This window comes from Canis lupus, chromosome 37 (genome assembly GCF_003254725.2).
Source record: "Canis lupus dingo isolate Sandy chromosome 37, ASM325472v2, whole genome shotgun sequence".
NCBI lineage: Eukaryota > Metazoa > Chordata > Mammalia > Carnivora > Canidae > Canis > Canis lupus.
In genome coordinates this window covers 16,324,189-16,345,374 of record NC_064279.1, presented here as the reverse complement: position 1 = coordinate 16,345,374, position 21,186 = coordinate 16,324,189, and the positions used below count along the sequence as shown (strand labels likewise).

General features: G+C 39.5%; 2 protein-coding genes and 1 long non-coding RNA gene across 20 annotated transcripts in view; 1 reads left to right on the top strand and 2 right to left on the bottom strand.

Annotated features, from left to right (window-relative positions):
- METTL21A (methyltransferase 21A, HSPA lysine) overlaps window positions 1-21,186 on the top strand; it is a 69,025-nt gene that overhangs the window by 5,199 nt on the left and 42,640 nt on the right. For 5 of the 13 annotated variants that reach the window (XM_025441860.3, XM_025441859.3, XM_025441858.3 and 2 more), the window contains exon 4: window positions 7,413-8,973. The exons of 5 other annotated variants lie outside the window; for them this stretch is intronic. In XM_025441860.3, the coding sequence (XP_025297645.1) occupies window positions 7,413-7,810 (398 nt within the window). In that variant the 3' untranslated portion in view covers window positions 7,811-8,973. Of the gene's footprint in view, window positions 1-4,167; window positions 6,075-7,023; window positions 7,194-7,412; window positions 8,974-11,713; window positions 18,594-21,186 lie in introns of those variants that run through there. 3 more of the 13 variants (XR_004812640.2, XM_035710966.2, XM_035710967.2) reach the window with 3 other exon arrangements.
- Window positions 401-7,694, bottom strand: LOC118353518 (uncharacterized). The gene is made up of 4 exons (XR_004812643.2): window positions 7,554-7,694; window positions 7,362-7,424; window positions 6,464-6,572; window positions 401-4,097 (listed from the first exon to the last, which is right to left on the bottom strand). It is a non-coding gene; the product is annotated as an uncharacterized LOC118353518 (long non-coding RNA).
- CREB1 (cAMP responsive element binding protein 1) overlaps window positions 14,715-21,186 on the bottom strand; it is a 62,423-nt gene continuing 55,951 nt past the window's right edge. For 4 of the 6 annotated variants that reach the window (XM_049106604.1, XM_025441855.3, XM_025441856.3 and 1 more), the window contains one exon: window positions 14,715-20,960. In XM_049106604.1, the coding sequence (XP_048962561.1) occupies window positions 20,816-20,960 (145 nt within the window). In that variant the 3' untranslated portion in view covers window positions 14,715-20,815. The remainder of the gene's footprint in view (window positions 20,961-21,186) is intronic. The other 2 variants (XR_007408884.1, XR_003134325.3) reach the window with 1 other exon arrangement.

The window sequence follows — 21,186 nt, the reverse complement described above, 5'->3', positions numbered from 1 at the left end:
CAAATCAGGTTTGTAAGACGCTTTGACCCTTTATTATCTTTTCTTGACGCTACCTTTGCTGATGTGAGAGGAGTTAACTGGAGGGGAAATGAAGTTTCTTCTGCTTCCCTGGGAGAACCGAGGCTTCACAGCACCATCGGCTGGTATAGAGACATGTTAGTTGGCAAAGTGCATAGGAGTTAGACTTGGTTTTGACCCCTCTTTTATCTCTTACTAGCTGTGTGACCTGGGGCAAGTTGCTTAATCTCTCAACTTGTTTCCCTATAAAATGGGGATAATTGGGCAGCCCCTGTGGCACAGAGGTTTAGCGCCGCCTGCAGCCTGGGGTGTGATCCTGGATCCAGGATCGAGTCCCACGTCGGGCTCCCTGCATGGAGCCTGCTTCTCCCTCTGCCTGTGTCTCTGTCTCTCTGTGTGTGTGTGTGTGTGTGTCTCACGAATAAATAAATAAAAATCTTAAAAAAAAAATTGGGGATAATTATCAATTCATGCCACAATGAGGATCCAATGAGATTAGGCATAGAAAGTGGTTAGCCCATTGACTGGCACAAAGCAAATGCTAAAATAAAAGTGATTGCCCCTCTGAGTATTTCTGTTTGTGATCTAGGAATCTGGGTCTGTGGGGTTGGGACAATGGGATGAGCTTTTTCAAAGACTAGCGCAGAATGAGGGACTAGTTAGTTGTTGCCACACAAGATGGATGGCTCCGGGAGTGGGGTGGAACAGAACAGCAGACGACGTTCTCGTGACCTGGGGACGCGTGTTTCCTGGTCCGGCTTCACTGCCACCTCCTTGAATCCTTTCCTGCCCCAAAGCAGAACTCAGCGTTATTTTTCCTGCCCAGAGCGCCAGGTCTGCTCCCAATTCTGTTGAGACACATTTTGTAATAGGCAGTTGTTTCTTGTGTCTGTCTCCCCTGGCAGGCTGAATCATGAGTTATGGGCTGGGTCTCACTCTACGTGTCCTCGGTCCCTACTGCCACGCAATAGATACTCAAATAGTTCTGGAATAAGAGCTGGACAAGCTAGAAGATCATGAAAAGTAATGTTTCTTTTACAAAAGTGATGTAACTCCATTTCAGAAATAGCCCTAGGGGTGCCTGGGTGGCTCAGTCGGTTAAGCATCCGTCTTTGGCTTGGGTCGTGACCTCAGGGTCCCAGGATCCAGCCTCTGCTTGTGCGTGCTCTCTCAAATAAATAAGTTAAATCTTAAAAAAAAAAAAAAAAAAGCCTTAGAAGCATAATAAAGAGGGAGATGACAGGCCCATCAAACATTCTAATTATTCATGATTCTGCAACATAAGTACTATTGCTATTTTGGTGTGTTTCCTTCCATTCTTTTTCCTCCACCTGTATTTTTTTTAAAGATTGTATTTATTTGAGATAGAGTACACACAGCAAGGGGGGAGGGACAGAGGGAGAGGGAGATGCAGGCTCCCCACCGAGCAGAGAGGCCCATGTGGGGCTCAGTCCCAGGATCCCAGGATCATAACCTGAGCTGAAGGCAGATGCTTAACCGACTGAGCTACCCAGGAACCCCACCTCCACCTGTATTTTTAATCATAGTTGTGATCATGGTTATAGAGGCGTGTGTATATGTACGTGTACTCATATGTATATGTATGTACATACATGCAAGTTACGTGTGTACCTCTGTGCTGCTATGTGATTTGCATACCTGTTATTTGTTGTGTTTGCAAAGTATTAGGCATTAGTTTTGAGGTTGAAATCTGAGGGTAAAGGAAAAGTTAGTCTCTTTAGGAAGAAGGCAGTGAGAACTAGAATAGGTAGTGATCTTGAAATGTCAGAGGTTGATCGTTCTCTTTTTACAGCATTTTCACTTTTTGTAACCTGAGTCATTTATTCCCGAATTCAGGGAACACCCACCATATATCTGGTCTGGTTTTAGGTGCTGTGCATACCTGCCTCCTCAGGAAGCTTCCATTCTAATTCTGAGGGGGGAGGGAGGAAAAGATGGGAAAAAAAAAAAAACCAGGGAGTTCTCTATAGAACCTTAATAATGGGTGATGAGATGTTAAAAGAAAATAACACCTGTTTATTACTGGGCAGTTCCCACTTCCTGGGTCTTTAGTCTGTCCTCACTGTTCCTCTGTGTGGTTGGTAGGTCCACTTGGAGCTGTCTTCAATGGTGAAATGAAGGCTTAATAGAGGTTAGGTAACTTGCCTGAGGTCACAAAGCTCATGGATGTGGAGTTAGAGTTGGAATCCAGTCTGACTCTCAAGCTCTGGTTCTTAGTTTGAAAATCTCTTCATACTGTGTGGAAATTATTCTTAGAAAAAAGTATCTCATTTTAAAGATAGGGTTCTAGAAGTTGGGGTGGGGTCAGGGAATCTGGATTTTAAAAGCTTCCGAGGTCATTTGATGCCAACCAAGTCTGGGGAACAGCCTTAAACTATAACGCTCGGATCAGGAAAGAGCCGTCTTAGTTTTCTGTACTTTGTCTGTACCAAGCTTTTCACTTGTATGTTTAACTGAAGGCTGAGTGTCTCTACCTGCCGATTTCTCAGCACCTCAAACAGTACATGTGTTTACACTTGAACTCTTCTTACCTCTGCAAACTCATCCTTCTTTTTTGTGAGTGAGTGTGGCCATCCGAGTCCTCACTCAAGCCAGCTGCTTGACCTGCCCCCCAGCCCCAGCTCCCTCCCTGAGCCCTGTTGACCTTCTCCTAAGGATTTCTTATTGCATTTCTCCCTTTGCATACCCCTCCCCACCAGCTCTCAGCATCTGTCTCTTCCCTCATCATGGATGCAAGTACGTGCATCCCACCGCCTGACCTCTCTGCCTCTGCTTTGTGTTCTCAGACCTAGTCTGGGTAGACCCCGTTGGCCAGAGCGGGCTGTCCTCCGTGCAGAAGTGCTGGGGTGGCCTGGACTTAAACACCCCGTGCCTGGGGGGGGGGGTGGCCTGGCTGGCTCAGCGGGTGGAGCATGTGACTCTTGATCTCAGGGTCATTTGTTCAAGCCCTACAGTGGGTATGGAGTCTACTTTAAAAAAAAGAAAAAACCCTGTGCCTCGCCACGCCTAAGACTCTTAAGACTCTGAGGCTCTGACCCCCTCTTGCCTGGCTCTTCAGGCTCCTGTGTCAGAGCGGCCGCAGTTTGCGGTTCCAGGGACTCACCCGCGACTTCTGGCCTGTCCCTTCTGCCCCGATGGCCCTTCCTCACCCCCTTCCCCTGCTTGATGCCACATCTTCCCAGTGTAAGCTCAGATTTCCCTTCCTTCTGAATTCTTTCTCTGACCTCTGCCCCTCTCAAAGAGTGTCCTTTGGGTCCACGTCATTTCCTGGCAACCCAGGTCTCCATAGCTTACTCCGCACGTTCTCGTTGCATCACAGTTGTGTTTGTGTTTCTGTGTCTCTGTCCCTCGTGAGACCTCATGAGACCGAGCTCCTGGCAGCCAGGGATGGTTTGCTCATCTCTGCGTCTCCGGTATGTAGCCTGCGCTCACACGTTCGAATGATGTCAGGTGTTGCTCACAGAAGTACAAACGAAAGTGATGGTAGGTGTTACGTGTCTTTTCCTGTGACCCATTGAGTGGCGGTGGGACATGTCGTGTGGGGTCAGCTCCCATGAGTCTGTCACCAACTACGTGTTGCAGCGCGGGCCTCCCGGGGGGTCGTTTCCTGGGCCCTGGGCTCTCTGCCGCCCTCGCTTCTCCCCATGAGGCTGTGCGCCCGGCGGAGGCTGGGGCTCCAGGCCCGAGTTGCCCGGTGCCCCCAGTGCGGCTGCTGCTCCGTCTTGCCTCACGTCGTCCATCGTCACGTGAGGGGCAGTCGATGCCATTGAGCGGCCACTCTGCTTCCTCTCCTCTCTGCTAACCTGCTCCCAGCTGGTGACACTTCTTGTTTCTCTGAGGAGATTGACGCAGCCGGAAGAGGACTTCTGTAACCTCCCATCTCCCTGGGGCTGGGTCTGCGGGCTCTGTCACGCACGTTGGCGTCTGCCCTGCACAGGCCAACCCCCTGTCACCTCCTCAGTGACACTGCGGTCCACCTTCCCTCTCCTGTGTTGTCTCTCTTCTTCCCTCTTCCTACCTGACCATTCCCAACAGCATACAGACTTGTTCTTTCCCATCTAAAGAAAAAAAAAAATCAAAAAAGTTTTAAGTGGCTGAAAATGTGTAATGGAAATGTATTTTCTGTAGCAGGAAATGTTTGAGATGACCCCGCAATATCTTGTCATACCAGATAGCAAGGAAGAAGCTAACAAGGACGACATGGTGTTGTGTCCACTGGCAAAAGATAGAACAACCTGAACATCAATACTGACCATGGCACTGGACTTAAATATATCAAATATGTTTAATCCATGAGTTCATGATACAACAGCAGAATGAACTCAATTAGTCATCTTTTGAGGATGCTTAGAAACCAGATCTTTGGAATCTGGTATATGAAAGGGGAGGGAAGAGCAGAGTTGACCCTGCCTTTCCTATTCAGTTTCTATTCAAAATGAGTAACCAAATAGTAATTGAAAGAAACTTCCTTTTGTAGAAATTTCTCAACAAACAACCACAGGAGGAATCTAGTGAATTAAAGATCTGGGCTTTGGGTATTTGTGCCTGCTTACATCACAACAACAGAGCCTACCGGGCACCACATGCCTCTTGATGAAGAACACACCACCACCTCTGAAATAGTCTTGCTCAAAAAATTAAACTCAGATTTACAGGAGACACAGAGAAGAACATGCTAGACCACACAAATGGTATGATCCACAAGATCCAGATGGTAGGAAGCTACGGACAAATGATCTATTTCTTCTCCCAACTAAACTGCAAGAGGAAGAAAGATTCAAAGGAAACTGATAGATTCAAAGAGATTTAAGCCCTCCTCCGTGCCCCTTCCCCTAAACAAACACCTAAAGGGAAACCACTGGGGGAGCTGCCCAGTTGAGGGATGACCTCTTGAGTGTTTGGTGAGGGAGTTCTGCTCAGGAGAGTCGGGAGAGGCTGCATCTGGGCTGGTGTGTTTGGGAGCTGGTTTGGGATGGCGGCCTGGGGTGCTTACAGCAAGGGGCAGACCACCTGCCTCCTTTAGCAGCGTCACTGAGTGGCCTCTTCACACCACTCTTTGCTTCTGGCCTTGACCTACCCTTAGAAATTCTGTTAAAGCCTCAACTCATCCGTACTTCTGCTCAGCACTCTCCACTGGCTTCCCATCTCAGAAAAAGCCAAAGCCTTTCTGAAACGTGACCTATGTGTCACTGCCATCTCCCTTATTTCTGGACATTTCACATCTCTCTTTCCTGCTTTATTTCTTCCCTAGTGCCTATCTTCAAATAACATACTAGAATATTCTTTTTTTTTTTTTTTTTGTTAAGATCTTATTTATTTGAGATAGAGAGGGCACGCATAAGCAGGGGCAAAGGGGTAGAGAGAGAGAGAAGCAGGCTCCCCGCAGAGCGGGGAGCCAGATAAAGGGCTCAATCCCAGGACCCTGAGGTCATGACCTGAGCTGGAGGCAGATGCTTAATGGACTGAGCCACCAGGCACCCCCATGCTGGATATTCTAATATTAAAAACACATCTTATTGCCTGTCTCTCCTCACTTGAATGTAAGCTCTATGAAGGTAGGGGTTTTTGTCCCATGGCTGATGGTAGCTACTAGGATATTTGTACAATTGACAGATGTTACAGGATAGTGGCTAGCTCACGTGAGGATCCTGCCAAAAGTCCTGGAACCCCTAACACCATAGAGGTAGCCTCAGAAACCCCCGAGACAAACATTGAAAAGGTCTACACGTAAGAAGTATTAAAACGAACACTGAGGGGATGTGCAAAAGACTAGATCACTCCAGTATTGCCTGCAAATGTATAGACTGTTAAGAAAGCCAGAGATAGGGGCCCCCGGGGAGCTCAGTGGTTGAGTGTCTGCCTTTGGCTCAGGTGGTGATCCCTGGGTCCTGGGATCAAGTCCCGCATTGAGTTCCCTGCAGAGGGAGCCTGCTTCACCCTCTGCCTATGTCTCTGCCTCTGTGTCTCTCATGAATAAGTAAATAAAATCTTAAAAAAAAAAGTCAGAAATAAAGTTCTGAGTCAAACCAGGAAAAGGCAGTCTGTGATTTTTTATTATCAGGGGAGATGAGAAGTATCTCTGAATTCTCATCATGTAGCATGCTGTCTAGCACTGAAAGGTCAAAGTGGTAGGAGTACATCTAAAGTCTACAGCTTGAACGTTTTCTTCAGTATCACACTTAGGACTGTAAATGCCAGATTGAATTACATGTTGTCCTAACCTTACAGGTTAAGATACGCAACATCAGTGGGAGCTGCCACTGAAACAGTGCTTGCTGTATCTGGTCTGGAATCCCGTGGGGGATTGCCCATGGCGATTACAAACTAAAGAAGGGTACAGAAGAGAGATCATGTTATGAAAGAATGAATCACGGTGTTAAACTTCAGAATTTATGAGGCCCAAACTAAATAGGATTACACATACTGGTACTGCAATGCAGATGAGGTATTTCCGGGCTGACCTTGCGTGGTTGCTTCACCTTAAGGATAACTCGGTTCAGTCTTCTCTCGCCATATTGGTCCATGGTAAACAACTCACAGGAAACATTAACAGAATATTGCATTAACTGTATGCACTGCATGCAGACACCTAGCATTTAGAAAACGTGATCTTATATTTTAACCTCCAGTACTTTGATACAATCTAGGAATTTCTAAGTTTACCACTTTTCAAAAATTATATATACATGTATATGTGTATATACACATCTTTTAAGTGTATATGTACTATTTATGTTACATACATATTTTCATATATATATAATTTTGCATGTATATGTATGTACATGTATATATGTATGTATATATAGAAACATAAATACAAAGAACACATAATGCTGCTTCCTAACACCAGAAGGAGATGTGGGCTGGGGTTTTGTCGTAGCCAATTAATCTCTTCTTTGATTCATTTTAAGACTTAGACTCCAGAAAGTAGCCTTTCCCTGTTTTTGGTATCTTGTCATCTTCATAATCACTTGCTCCTAGACTTTTCTTCTGTGGATTCTATTTTACCCTGAGGTCTGCTGACTTGAAGATCACAACCTCATGAATGAAGTATAGTGGTAGACGCCAGAGTGGGCCAACTCTGTCTACAAAATTCAGAAGCTTCGGCTTGTCATTTGGAGACTGTTTTCCAGGCACAACTTAGCAAACAGGTGTGGCAGAGAGGCAAATTAAAGGTTCACTTTTGCCAGTAGGCTGTGCAGAAGGAGCACGGGTCATTGCTCTGCAGTTTTGCAGCCATCTGTGAAGGGCATGACCTTCTGGATATTGGGTGGGATATTAGAGACCCTCACCCTGCTGTTAAACTTGACCCCCCTTACCTGTTAGTTGTATTGTTGTGCACATGACTCTTTCTCTGTCCCACATTCTAGGTGCTCATGTGACTATCACGGATCGAAAAGTAGCATTAGAATTTCTTAAATCAAACGTTCAAGCCAATTTACCTCCCCATATCCAACCCAAAGCTGTTGTTAAGGAGCTGACTTGGGGACAAAATTTGGGGAGTTATTCACCTGGAGAATTTGACTTGATACTTGGAGCTGATATCATATATTTAGAAGAAACATTCGCAGATCTTCTTCAAACTTTGGAACATCTCAGTAGCAACCGCTCCGTGATTCTTTTAGCTTGCCGAATTCGCTATGAACGGGACAACAGCTTCTTAGCGATGCTGGAGAGGCAATTTACTGTGAGTAAGGTTCACTATGATCCTGAAAAGGATGTACATATTTACAAAGCACAGAAGAGAAACCAGAGGGAGGACTTATAGTTGACTCTAACTTATAAGAATTATAAGTTATTGAGTATGTCAGTTAAGGCCTCAGACTGGGAATTGAGACGGGGAATTGAATCATATTTAATGAAATGGTGTATTGAACAAAAAGTCTAACCAAAGGTGTTCTCAAGGGGCAAAGCACACGTGCAGTTTTAAAACGAGGCAGCACTTTCTCCATTGCTGTGACTTTTTAGTTGTATTTTACTCTGAAAAATTCAACTAACATTAAAAGAATGTATATCTGTCCCATACTGCTCCCCCTTGATACAGTTTTCCCTGATGACATAATAAAGGGCTGGTATAAGGGTGTCTTCAAAGCAGTGAGCTTGTTTTGGTGAGGCCAACCCACGCTGATATTTTACATATGTTCTTGGAGGTTTCATCTCCTGCTTTTCGGCTTAATTTCCAACTTAGGTATATAAACAAAGGATTAAGTAAAAAATATTTTTTTACTTTCTGAAAACCCCTGAAATCTTGGCCCTCCATGTGCTATGCACAGGCTGTCTTCTCCAAAAGCTGCAGGTTTTTCCTTACCACTCCCCCTTCTCAAATGTTTTTATATTTCTTGCCTAGGTTTTCCCCTCCTCCTGTAATGCTTAGGGTAACAATGAAGGCGGTTTTAAATCACACCCCTTCAAGGGAGGTTAGCTCCCTGAGGAGAAGCTCCTCCTATACTGTACTTGTAAGTGCTTATTCCACGTCTGGATTCCCCAGAGGATGGGGAGCTTCTTGAAGGCCAGGACTGCTCATGCCTCTTCCCCAGCTGCCTCTCAGTAGCCAGTGTCTCATAGCCAAATACTGGTTGAATGAAAAAGATACATTCCATTTAGAGGGTACTGGTCTTGAGTTAAATAATTGCTACGTTATTTTATGATTGTCTTAGACTTTATGAATGAAGTCATACATCACATACACATTTCATTTTTTAACAATGTACAAGCTTAACAGCTTACATACAATTAGATGACAAGACTATTATAATCTCAGTATGGTATTTGGTACTAGAGATAGATTTCCCTTGCGAAACATTAGGAACAAGACTTCCTCCTTCCTCTTAACCTTTCAGTGACTCTCTTGGATGTGAAAATACCCAATACATTATTTTCTACATATATTTTAGAGATTTTACTTTAATAAAGATGAATTATGCATTAAAAGTTCTGAGCATTCTATGATGTACTGGTTCAACATAATTCTGATAAATGCACATGAAATAGAAATATGCATAGCATATTAGCAAATCCATAAAATGCCAGTAGTGTGCCACAGATAAACATGGAAGGCAAGTGAAAGAGGAATTGAATTTAAATAACATAAAACCGAAACAAAAACCAACAAGGCGGATCCCTAACGAAAGGCCAGTCCCATTCAGGTATGTTGTTAGAAGTGAGTATTTTCATTGGAGTTCAGCTCCTTTAGTATCCCTGACTTAGGAGAACAGATACTGAGATGATTGTGGATGTGGATGGAAACTACATGGGATGGAGTAGGTGTGGAAAGCTTCAAGATGTCTGGATGGTTTACCAAGTGAAGTAAGCAATTGGTGGTTTTATTTTATTTTATTATTTTATTTTATTTTATTTTATTTTATTTTATTTTATTTTTTGCAATTGGTGGTTTTAAATGTTCATAAACATTAGAGAAAAGGTTGAAGGTAATTTTCTTTTGTCTTAATGGAACAAAATAAAGGGCAAGAAATATTCAACAGGAAGAGTTTGGTTGTTTAAGTGAAAAATCAAATGATTTTTTTTTTTTTTTTCTTTGGGTTTCAGATGTTGTCATGGGCTTAGTTCCCTGGGGAAGAATCCTCAGAGATGGAGTTTAGGGTGCAGAAAGTTTAAATGGGAATGCTTTCAAGATGGACATCTCTGAGGGAATGAAAGTAGCAAGACTGGGGAAGGAGGAGAAATTGGGCTGGGGTGCAGTCAGAAAAGCCCTCAGAGAAGTGAGAGCTGTGATGGCCCTGCAGTTGGGCCATAGTCAGGCAAAGGGGCAGGACTTTATATCCCTGTGGAGGAGATTAGTCCTGTGATCTGAGGAGCAGGACCATAGGATGAAAATACCTGGAGAGGATCTCGGCTGAGAGCCATCAGCCAGCATTCCCAGAAGCTGGGAAGTGACTGCTTCATGAGTATGTGGGAGTGAGGGATGGGGAGAGGATATGTCTGGATAGGATGCCACCATGTACACTGTAAATGTCAATAAAGTTGTGACATCTTTCTCTTATATTAAGGGATTAATTGGTCCCATGAATATGCATTCTATGTGTGCTTGTTTTATCCTCAAGGATAGAAACCTAGTCTAAACCTACTGTACACTTAGCCTTGATTCTCACATTGCTCAGTTTCTTAGAATTTAGTTACCCCGGGGTATCAATGACTTTTTCCACGACTACAAATACTGGCGCCCAGATGTGTTAAAATATATATATGTATGATACTGGGTTCTCAGAACTACCACTGTCTCACCACTGTAAGGTATGCTGTCGTCTTCTAAGTGGATTACTTCTTAAGGGTATCTTGCTTTTTTAATTTTAGTTCATGATAGAGCCATCTGAAGCCCTGGTACTATCGTTGGTTAGTTTCTAGTGGAACATTTATTCTTTCATACAAAGGATCAGAATTCTAATCAAAGTACTTTACCTAAATTAACTGAACACTAAATGAAAAACCCAGGGCAGAATAACAACATTGCCTGGGATGTTTTATCTTCCCAATTTATGCTCCAAGATCTATACCTCTTTCAAGTGTTAGCGTGGTGCCCTCTTCATAAAGGGCAAGTGTTTTCAAAAGAGTAAATAGGGCAGCTTGGGTGGCTCAGCGGTTTAGCACCACCTTCAGCCCAGGGCGTGATCCTGGAGACCCAGGATCAAGTCCCACATCAGGCTCCCTGCAAGGAGCCTGCTTCTCCCTCTGCCTATGTCTCTGCCTCTCTGTCTCTGTCTCTCATGAATAAATAAATAAAATCTTTAAAAGAAAAAAAGTAAATGTTTACTCATGAAAAATACAGATTAAAAAAAAAGCAACAACATATTCCTTTACCGATTCCTTACTGCCTAATTTCTGTACTTTATTTTCCCTTGCCCAGGGTAGGAATAGATAATCAGGGAGGTAAAAAAATAAAGCATACTTTCAACAAGATTATCATGAACTTCATAAAAGATTCACCTCTAATATCAAATCCATTTACTCTCTATGCTTTTAGTTTATGGTGGTTAAAAGAAGCATTTATCAATTTTTAAATCAAAACAAAAATAAAATTTTAAAGTAATTTAAAAAATCATTTTAACGTACCAGTTTGGTAAAAGAGGTCCTAGACATAGGGCCTGACATCACAGTTGGTGAGATAGTCATGTGACTTATTTTAGTGTCAGAGACGTGGTCATAATTCCGCTGCTACCCCAGAACCTCTACCTAAACAGAGCATCTTCAAAGTCTTTAACAAGAGTGAGGCAAGACATTGCAGTGAGTACGGAGAGCCTTATTCTGGGAAACAAGAGACTTGGTTTCTCTTAACACTGGCAGGAACTGTATGGAATCAGGGCGGACCTCAGTTCTTTTTTGTCACTTTAAAAACGGAGGATTTGTTAGCTTAGAAGTTTCTTTCCACTCTTAAATCATGTTATGCCTTTCTTTGTACAACCAGCAAAGTGTTAAATTTTAACACAAGAAAAGCTGGCATGCTGAAAAACTGTTCCCTCGCTGAGACTAACTGTTTCTGAGGAAGATCAGAAGGGAAAACCCAGTAACAGAGGTGTGAAAAGGAAGGCCTACCTACCAAAAAGCCTTGTGTTAAGGCTGGTTCTGCTACTTCTAACTCCTAAAAAAAAAGCAAAACAAAACATACAACTATGAAGTTTGACATAAAAAATACTAACTGGCATTTCTTTTTTTAAAGATTTTATTTATTTATTCATGAGAGACAGAGAGAGACACAAGGCAGAGTGAGAAGCAGGCTCCATGCAGGGAGCCCGACGCGGGACTCGATCCCAGGGCTCCAGAATCGTGCCCTGGGCCAAAGGCAGGCGCCAAACCGCTGAGCCAACCAGGGATTCCCACCCCCCCCCCTTTTTTTAAAGAGGCATGTTTTTATTATTTAGCAGATTCTTAATGCTTATGAACCAACCTCCACATATGAAGAAAACCATACTTAATAACAATTTCCTCTTCTCAGTGTCTACCCTAAAGATAAACTAGCTTGTATTTATACTAACGTGTGCATATCTGTAACAGACAAAAGTCACAACCAAAATGTCCACAGAAGAGAGTGCTTACTAAATAAACTAGGATAGACAATGGGATACTGCACACCACTTAGCAACACTGACGCAGATGTACATATATTGAAATAGAACTGTCAAGACACATTCAGTGAAAAAGTACCATTTATGTAAAAAGGGGAGAGGAGGAGAGAATAGACATTACATTTGCATGTACATGCACAGATTGTCACTAAAAGGACGCACAAGAAACTGCTTTGTACTGCTTCCCATTTGTAGTTTTTTCCAAATGTACATACTACTTAAGGAAACAAAGTTAAAAAATAATGAGGGCATCATCAAGAAAGTGAAAAAACTTGAGAAATGACTGCAAATCATATTACCGGATAAGGGTCTAGCCAAAAATATGTAAAAAAACCCCAAAACAAAACCCTTAAAACTCAGCAACAACAAAAAACACCATTTAAAAAATGAACAAAGGACTTCGACATTTCTCCAAGATACACAAATAACCAACAGACGCGTGAAATGATACTCAACATCATTAATGAGTTGCAACTCAAAACCACAATGAGATACCTCTTCACACCCATAAGGATGGGCATAATTAAAAACAACAAATGTTGGCCAGGGCATGGCGAAATTGGAACCCTTGTACAGCACTGGTAGGAGTGTAAAGTGGCGCAGGAGCTTGGGAAAAATTTGGCAGTTCCTCAGAAAGTAAACATAGAATTACCATATGGCCCAGCAATTCCACTCCTAGGTATATATCCAACAAAACTGAGAACAGGGACTCAAATACTTGCACATGAATGTTCATAGCCCTATGTACAATAGCCAAAAACCCCAGAAATATCCAATGTCCATCAGTGGAAGATTGGATAAATTGGCATATATAATGGATTATTATTCAGTCATAAAAAGGTACTGGTAAACGCTAGTGTGGAGCAGCCTCTAAAACATGCCAAGTGAAAGAAGCCAGACACAAAAGGTCACATATTATGGCTCTATTTATATGAAATATTCAGAGTAGGTTAACTATAGAAACAGAAAGCAGATTGGTGGCTGCCAGGGACTGGAAGGGAAAATGGAGAGTAACTTTTTAATAGGCACAGACTTTCATTTTGGAGTGATGATGTTCCAAAACTAGATATACAGGTAGTGGTAGGTAGCATATTATGAAGGCACTAAATGCCACTGAATTGTTCATTTAAAACGTCCATTTTATGTGAATTGCACCTCAAAAACAAAAATAGCATTCAAGTGGCTGGAAATACCTTTCCTCTACGGTTGTTAGGCCCTCACTAGAATTCTAAGTCCCAGTTTGGTTGATGTGCACAAGAAAGATGTGGAGAAATTAAAACACATAATGGCAGGATAATGCTGATTAAGGCAATGCTTTTCTGGGTTTTTGCCTTAAGCAATTTAGTGGAATGGTGGTATCATTTATAAGATGGAAAAAACCAGCTGAAGGATGAACAGATTTAGAGGAGAAATTAGAGCTCTGTTCTGGACCACTTTTGCAGCCTGAGTGTAGATGACAGGAGCGTATAGCACAGAGCTAAAATTGTATGATCATTTTAGAGTGGTTTCTTTGGCTTGTCTTAGACGGATCTTCCTGAGGACAGACTTTTTTTTTTTAATCTGAATAATTTTTTTTTGAAGATTATTTATTTATTCAGAGGAGAGAGAGAGAGACAGACAGACAGGCAGAGGGAGAAGCAGGCTCCATGCAGGGAGCCCCACGTGGGACTTGATCCTGGGTCTCCAGAATCACACCCCAGGCTGCAGGCGGCACTAAACCGCTGCCCGACAGGGACTTCTTAATGCACAGAAGCGTGTCTTGAAGTATTTGTGAAATAAGCAACTGTCAGCAAAGGTATGGATAAAGATAGGTACTCTAGGCTTTTATTGGAGGTTCAAGCACCTGAACATGGGTTACAAGTAGGGTGGCCATAGGTCCTGCTTTGCTCAGCACAATCCTGGCTTATGCCTGTTGTCCCTATTAATTAGTATCACCCTTTCACTCTCAAAAACATCTGCACAAGAACTTACATATGGTCATGCTTTGTAGAAAAAATAAAATTCACGTAATTCCTTCAATACATTGCCAGGTGTATCAAGCTTAACACATCATGGTGATTTTTTAAAAGGTACTTTGGAATAAATGCAACTGCTTATTTTGAGAAATTGAATAGGAGAGAATCTTTTATTATGTTTTAAGCAAAGAGCAGATTAACCACACCCCCTCCCATTTCCTTCCATTTTATATGATCACAGAACTTTAGAATTACAAGGGGACCTGAGAAGTTATCTATTTTTATTGTTCTTCCAATGCAAACATGGATTTTAAGACACTAGAGACAGCTGGTCGTATGTCTCCCATTGGTTTTCTCAATAAGGTGGTAACATCTCCGAATCTTCAAATAGGCACTGTTCAATCTTACTGAACAAAGAAATCTTGTGCTAAAAATGAGGAATACAGTAAAGTTAAATAACTGAAGATATGTTCTTGTTGCTCAAATTAGTTTTCTGTTGCTGTGCAACAACAAGCTTGTGAAATATTCTAACATGAATTTTGCTCATTTAACAAAAGTAATAAACCTAAGGTCAAGAAAATATAGCTTAACACTACTGGCAAAAAAGAGAGAGGTCCCATCCCCAAAAAAGAGACTTACAGAGTTTTTAAAAGCATGTTTATGTGACTGCACATAAATGTGTGTAAAAAGGGCATTATGACAGTTGATACCACAAAGATTACAGTAAGAAAAAAGCACTTTATGACAATATTTCACAAATTCACAAGGATCACTTTAATATACAAAGCAATTGCTACCATTCTGAACACAAAGCAGCTAATATGTACATAGTGTTAATAAAATGCATTATAACTCAGTACATTTTCTCTCTTTACACAGAGCACAAAAAGATTTAGGTAAAAAAATTAAAACAGGGATGTTTCTAGAATGTAGGGAATTTTATTAGAAATGTATTTCCCTCATTATAGTTATTTATTTAGTATTCAACTCCAATAGCAACATCAGAGTTAAAAAAATTAATACCCTGTTTTGTGCTGACAGTTTTGGGGGGAGGTATTCTTTACCCCAATCCTCAAGGAAAAATTAAAACAAAAACAAAACCAAAAAGCATCGTTCTCTCTAGAAACTTCCCTGATTATTTTGTTTCTAAAAAGTTTCAAGTGATACATCTAGGTTAGAAAGAATTCCTTTTCTGGGTGGGGATGACAACTGACATGTGGACAAATCAGTTGAGGACAATCTACATGAAAAACTGCTAACTAGCACTCTTTTTGCCACCCCTAATAAATCCATACTCACAGAACAATGTTGACAAATTATTTCCCACTTTTAATATAAATAATTTTATTACATACACAAATTGGAGTGGCACCTGGATAAAAATACGTCTATAAAGCATTTACCAATTCAATTTTAAAAACATAGGAAAATAAAACCTCCCAAACACAATGATAGATCATTTCACTTGGCCAACTAACGTTAAGATTATTATCTGCAGGGATTTTCTTCCTTCCCTACCAATTTTTAAACAATCTCAGGTTTACTCTCACATTTCTGAGATGTTTCAGACAGAAGCTTGGAAATGCCATACTTCTATAGGCAAGTATCATATAATGCCTGTAATAAAGTAGGTAAAATCTGAATTTCCTACCCTTTGACCCTTTTCAAAGACATTTCCCACAGACTGTTCATTCTTCTTTTACTTGCTGGTGAGAATAATTAAAAACACATCATGTTATGCCCAGCTAGGACCTGCACCCACAGTACCAGAATGCAGACAGGTCAATATCTTCTCTCTGTGCTAAAACAACTCTGCCTGTTTATAATATCATCTTGCTTCACAGGCTTTGTTCTATTTTTTTTTCTATTTTTATTTTTTTAAAAAATAAATTTCAAGCTAAAACACCTGAAATATAATCCCTCCATTCAAACGTTATCTGGTCCCTCTTAAAGTTTGTCTGCCCCCTGAGGACACATACAAAGGCTTAAGCTACATTCACTAATCAGTAAGAACTTATCAGAAGCAGGAGTCAGATGGAACTTCAGCACCCTGTTTGATTTATTTGAAATTCTTCCATACTGACTCAGCTTCATGATAATGGTTCAACCCCTCAGGGATTAGTGCCTCTCCTAGCCATCGATTCCAGAAAAGTCAAGGAAACCAGTTCCCAGTACATACAGTGACTGTGCAGTCAACTTAAAAAAGTCAACATATCAACATTAAAAGTATTCAAGATGTATGCAAACCATCCAACAAAAGTTCTAGTTGTGCTTTGTACAATTGAGTGAGCAAACGAATCCCCCAACCCTTCACCTACAGGCTTGCTAAAGCACACCACACTTTCTCCCTTCTCACCTGACAGTCAAATTTAGGCGGCATTTCTTTGATATAAAGAAAGTCAATTTAAAGTGATAAAAACCTTAGTCAAAATGATTACATGTGGCTTTCATCATGACCATAATTACCTTGAAAAGTATTTTACTGCTCTGGACAAATTCATGGATATCTCGGCATCCTACAGACAACATCAATGTTGGAAATGAGAATAGTCTCATTTAAAATTGGAAATATCAATTCACTCAAGATGCTTTTGTCTTTATCCATGATGAAAAAGAGTAACACTAGGTTCAAACCATCTTTTAATTAACTAGGCTAGTCAAATCTATATAATTTCCTGTTATTTTTCTTTTACAGCTATTTGTAAGACTAGCCTTTAGGTACTAATATATTTTAATGAAGAGTTTCCATTTTAAGAAGTCACATGATTTCAAGAGAGGAGAAAGACATCAAAAGTCAGTTGACAATTAACTGATGAGGGAACTTCTCAAGTTGTTAATACCCAACTGGGTCATTTTTTAAAAGTGCAAGTTACACCAAACATTTACAAAGAATACAATGTAAATATAATCCAAATAAATATACAACTTTTGTATTAGGTCAATGGGAAACAATATACCAAAAGTTTTCAGAGCCATAAAGGCAACAAAATAAAGCCTCTTGAAAATAACTGAAACGGTGTGTAACTTATATTGTTCTTAAAACCCACTTTAAATTAAAAATCTTAACTTTATGATATTATCTTTATTTAATCCTGCAAAATGAAGCAGGATTTTGATCTTCAAAATAAAGAGACCAATTTAAGCTAGTAGCTGACTGTAGCTGGTCATAAAATTAAGAACATTTTAAAAATGTAAAGAAGAAATCTAGATTGAAGTCACTTCAAGTAAGTAAAAGCATCCTGGTTTAAACAAACTTGTTTCTTCCTAAGCCTTTGTATGATTCCACACATCACCCCACATGGTCAAAATGAATAGTAGGGATGAGGCCTGAGAGACCGAGAGAAACTTCAGCCAGATGACCTCTAATCACACAGCCTGCCTGACTGGTGTGTGCTTTCAGACACTAGCGCTGCTGCTGACCTACCATCCAAACACATTTTCTGACAAAATCCCTGCTCAAATGAAAACACCAAAATTCCTCCCCCAGGATGAGTTTTGAGAAATCAGTGGTACCTTTTAGAAGCTATCTTCAAAATGTTCTTACCACTGTTATAGCTGCCAGAGACAAAGCAAAAAACCGAATACTTTGGGGGCGGGGGAGTTTTCAAGTGACTAGTAACACATATAAAAGTATCAAGCCAAAGAAAACGAACAATAAAAAAAAAAAAACAATACTTGGAAGAAAATTAGAAGACAAAAATCAATCATGAGTGCTGGAGTAATGCAGTCCAAGAAACTACCAAAAGGGATGCAATAGAACACGCAAAAATGTAAAATTTCATCTGACTTCAATATACTATAATACTCAGCATTCCTGACTTAAGAGCTCTCAGAGCTTCAGATTATATACTGTATGTATTTATATATATGTACACATATATTATACAAATGCCATTCCCCCCCCAGATAATATCTAAATGAACAGAGCACCTATGACAATATGATGGTTGCCAATATGGTACTTGAGTTTGAAAAGAATGAAATTAAAATTATATCTGATATCATTTTTTTAATAATGTGAACACATTGGATCTAGCCCTTTCTAAACCACTTTTCAGTTAAACACTATCAAAGCTTGAAAACTCATAAGAGTAATATATCAAAAATAAACCCCTCCCACTTCATTTTCATTAGAGTTAATCTGTCCTATAGATAAAAGTGCCACATGGCCCTATATTTGCAAAGTAAGCGATACCAAACTTGCTATTTTCTAGGCAAATCAGTAGCATATGTACAGATTCCTATGATGACGTTTTCATTCCCTTTTGGCCAATATGAAGAGAAAAAACATTTATTACTGGTAACGTGGCCATATATGTTCTTGGCTACAAGATTTTTTTTTTTATTATGTCATTTTCTTAATAAAGATTCTCAAAGTTGCATGCTTAAAAACAAACACCTTTTTTTCCAATTCTTGTAAAAAAAAAAAAAAGTCTGCACAAAAGATGCTTAATTTCTATCTGTATAAACTGAAATCTTCAAGTCTCTTTAAGGGTCTAAAACAGATTTAGCAACAGAATACATTTCTTACCTCACCATGAAGTAACTGACTTCAAACCAGTGCAATCATCCTCAAGGTACAAAGGACCTGGTGTTTATAAAAACTTATAAATTCAACCAGCTCATACGGATGTGATTGCCTTGATTTATGAGGGACTAAGAGGACCACCAACTTTTCTAATTAAACTGAATGCCTCAACTTTTGGAAAATGGGTTTACTTTAGAGAATACAACTTGCTAATTACTAGGCAATTTTCATTTATAGAGTTTATGACATTTAAAACATTCTGACCGATTTAGAATTCTAGTTTGTGAATAGATTTGTGATTTTGCTTAGTTTCTGTTGAAGTTTTGGAAAATGACATTCTATGCTGGTATACAAATAATTTTTACGCTACAAGTTTCCCCATTAGCTCAGCAGGATAAACATCAAAGTTTACAGTCGTTTGAAAGCCTTCTTGAGAATCTGGTGAACTGTCCAAATATAAGACTACATCACTCAATTCTTAGAATGATGCTCCTTCATAAACTCTGTTCATCCTTGAAAAAAGACAATGGTTTGTTACAAACAAAAATATACCATTTACAAATATTAATTAATTACTTTTCAAACTGGACCCAATAATTAACACCTATATCTGCATATTTTGTTAACACATTAACAAACTTAACATTTAAAAACAACCCATGACTAAATATAAAATATTTTCTACACTCTTTTAAAGGAATAACCTTCTCGAGAAATTATATCTAAAGTTATGTCAGTCTCCAATTTTTAAAATCCACCTTAGTCCTATTTTTCTTTTAAAGGGTAACTTTTAGATTTATCAAGCTTAGTGAATAAAATGAGTAATTAATAATTAGAAGTATTACTGGAAACCATGTATGATACATATAAATACAGGTTATAGTCAGGGGTTCAAACAGGTACCTCCTTTGTAGGACAACAAAGGCTATACAGCATATAGGAAAAGCTAAAGCACAACTGTCCTTTTTAGGAGAAACCAAAATAAATGTTTTGCAAGAATGACAATCCAAATATTGTAGTACAGCAGTCATTCAAATATATCTGAAGAAAATAACTTTCCTTGTACATCTAATACTGTACTTTTTATGACTATATCCTTACAACTTTCATTTAAAAATTCACTAGAGATACTCTGTAAAAGTATGTTAATATGGAAAAGATTTCAAATCAGTATTTTTCTACAACACATAACATTTTATAAACAAATATATGACTTTATTTAACATCTTGAAGGCTTTCCTGTTGGTGGTATAATGTAAGTGCAAATGGGAACAGTTTACTTAGAAATACCTTTTTAAGTAAATGAGTGAAATAAATATTTTTGAAGGCGAGGACAAAAACATTTATTTAAAAACCTTGTTATATTCGAGGGGCTGGTTTACTAATGAGCATCTTTTTACTAAGAATTTAGTACTAACTAAAACAAGTTTTGTACTTTTACTTACTTCAATTTAATTTAAAATTCAAATACCATGCTTTTCATTCAGTTGGTTACTTCTTTTAATGTATTCAAAAATGTTGAACACATACAGAACTGAATTAAGAAGCAACAACTGCCCTATGGAAGAGCTATAGTTAATACAGAATGTTTTTAAGAACCAAGGACAAGTTTTCAGTATTGAAGAAGAGAATGTACATAGAAAGCACTCCGAATTCATTCTTAATTTCTTCAACACCATACTAAAATTCTTTTAGAGGGTATATCTCTTAACAATTTTACATAATTCACAATGAAAATGTGAAAACATGTCAATTTGGCAATCAACACTTCTTCATTGCACCTTACTTACTTTATGCATGCGGCCCACACATTACTTCAGCTCAAGAGGCTGGGGTAATTCTGTCCCTAAGGCAATCAAGGAGCTCAGCACAAACCTTGAAATCATTTTTAAAAAGATTTTCTTTTCCTCATTTCCCCCATCAATTTACAAGTAAACAAATTATTACTTCTTGAAGAGGGAGGGGGATGAAAAGCAGAAGTCTCTTCATGATTCCTGGTGCTGAAAATTTCTTGAGGGGAGAAGTGGAGGCAGGTGTTGGAACATTCACAGTTTAATGCAAAAGCACAAATGAATGAAATTCTGTAGTTGCTTTCAGGCAGTTTTGCGCATAGAAAAAAAGAAATGTTTAGAAAATAAAATGTTTATTTTATCTTTCTGGTTGTGGCCAAGCCAGTCCTTTTCCACCGTAACAGGTGAAATTTAAATCCCAAATTAATCTGATTTGTGGCAGTAAAGGTCCTTAAGTGCTTTTAGCTCCTCAATGAGTGTCTTATTTTGGTTTTCAAGCACTGCCACTCTGTTTTCTAAACATTTCACATATTCTTTCTTCTTTCTACGACACTCTCGTGCTGCTTCCCTATAAGTAAAAAAGGACAGGAAAAATTATGCAACATTTATTTCTATATCATTTATTTGGGGCTAGAGTACTTTTAAATATTTAGTTAAAAAACCCAAATATTTTAATATGTTATAGATTAGGCATTTGAAAAAACTATACACGATGACTTACAGATGATCTGTTATAAAATTTTAATTTAATATATCATAAGTTTGATTAAAAAACAACCCCAAATGTGGAAACC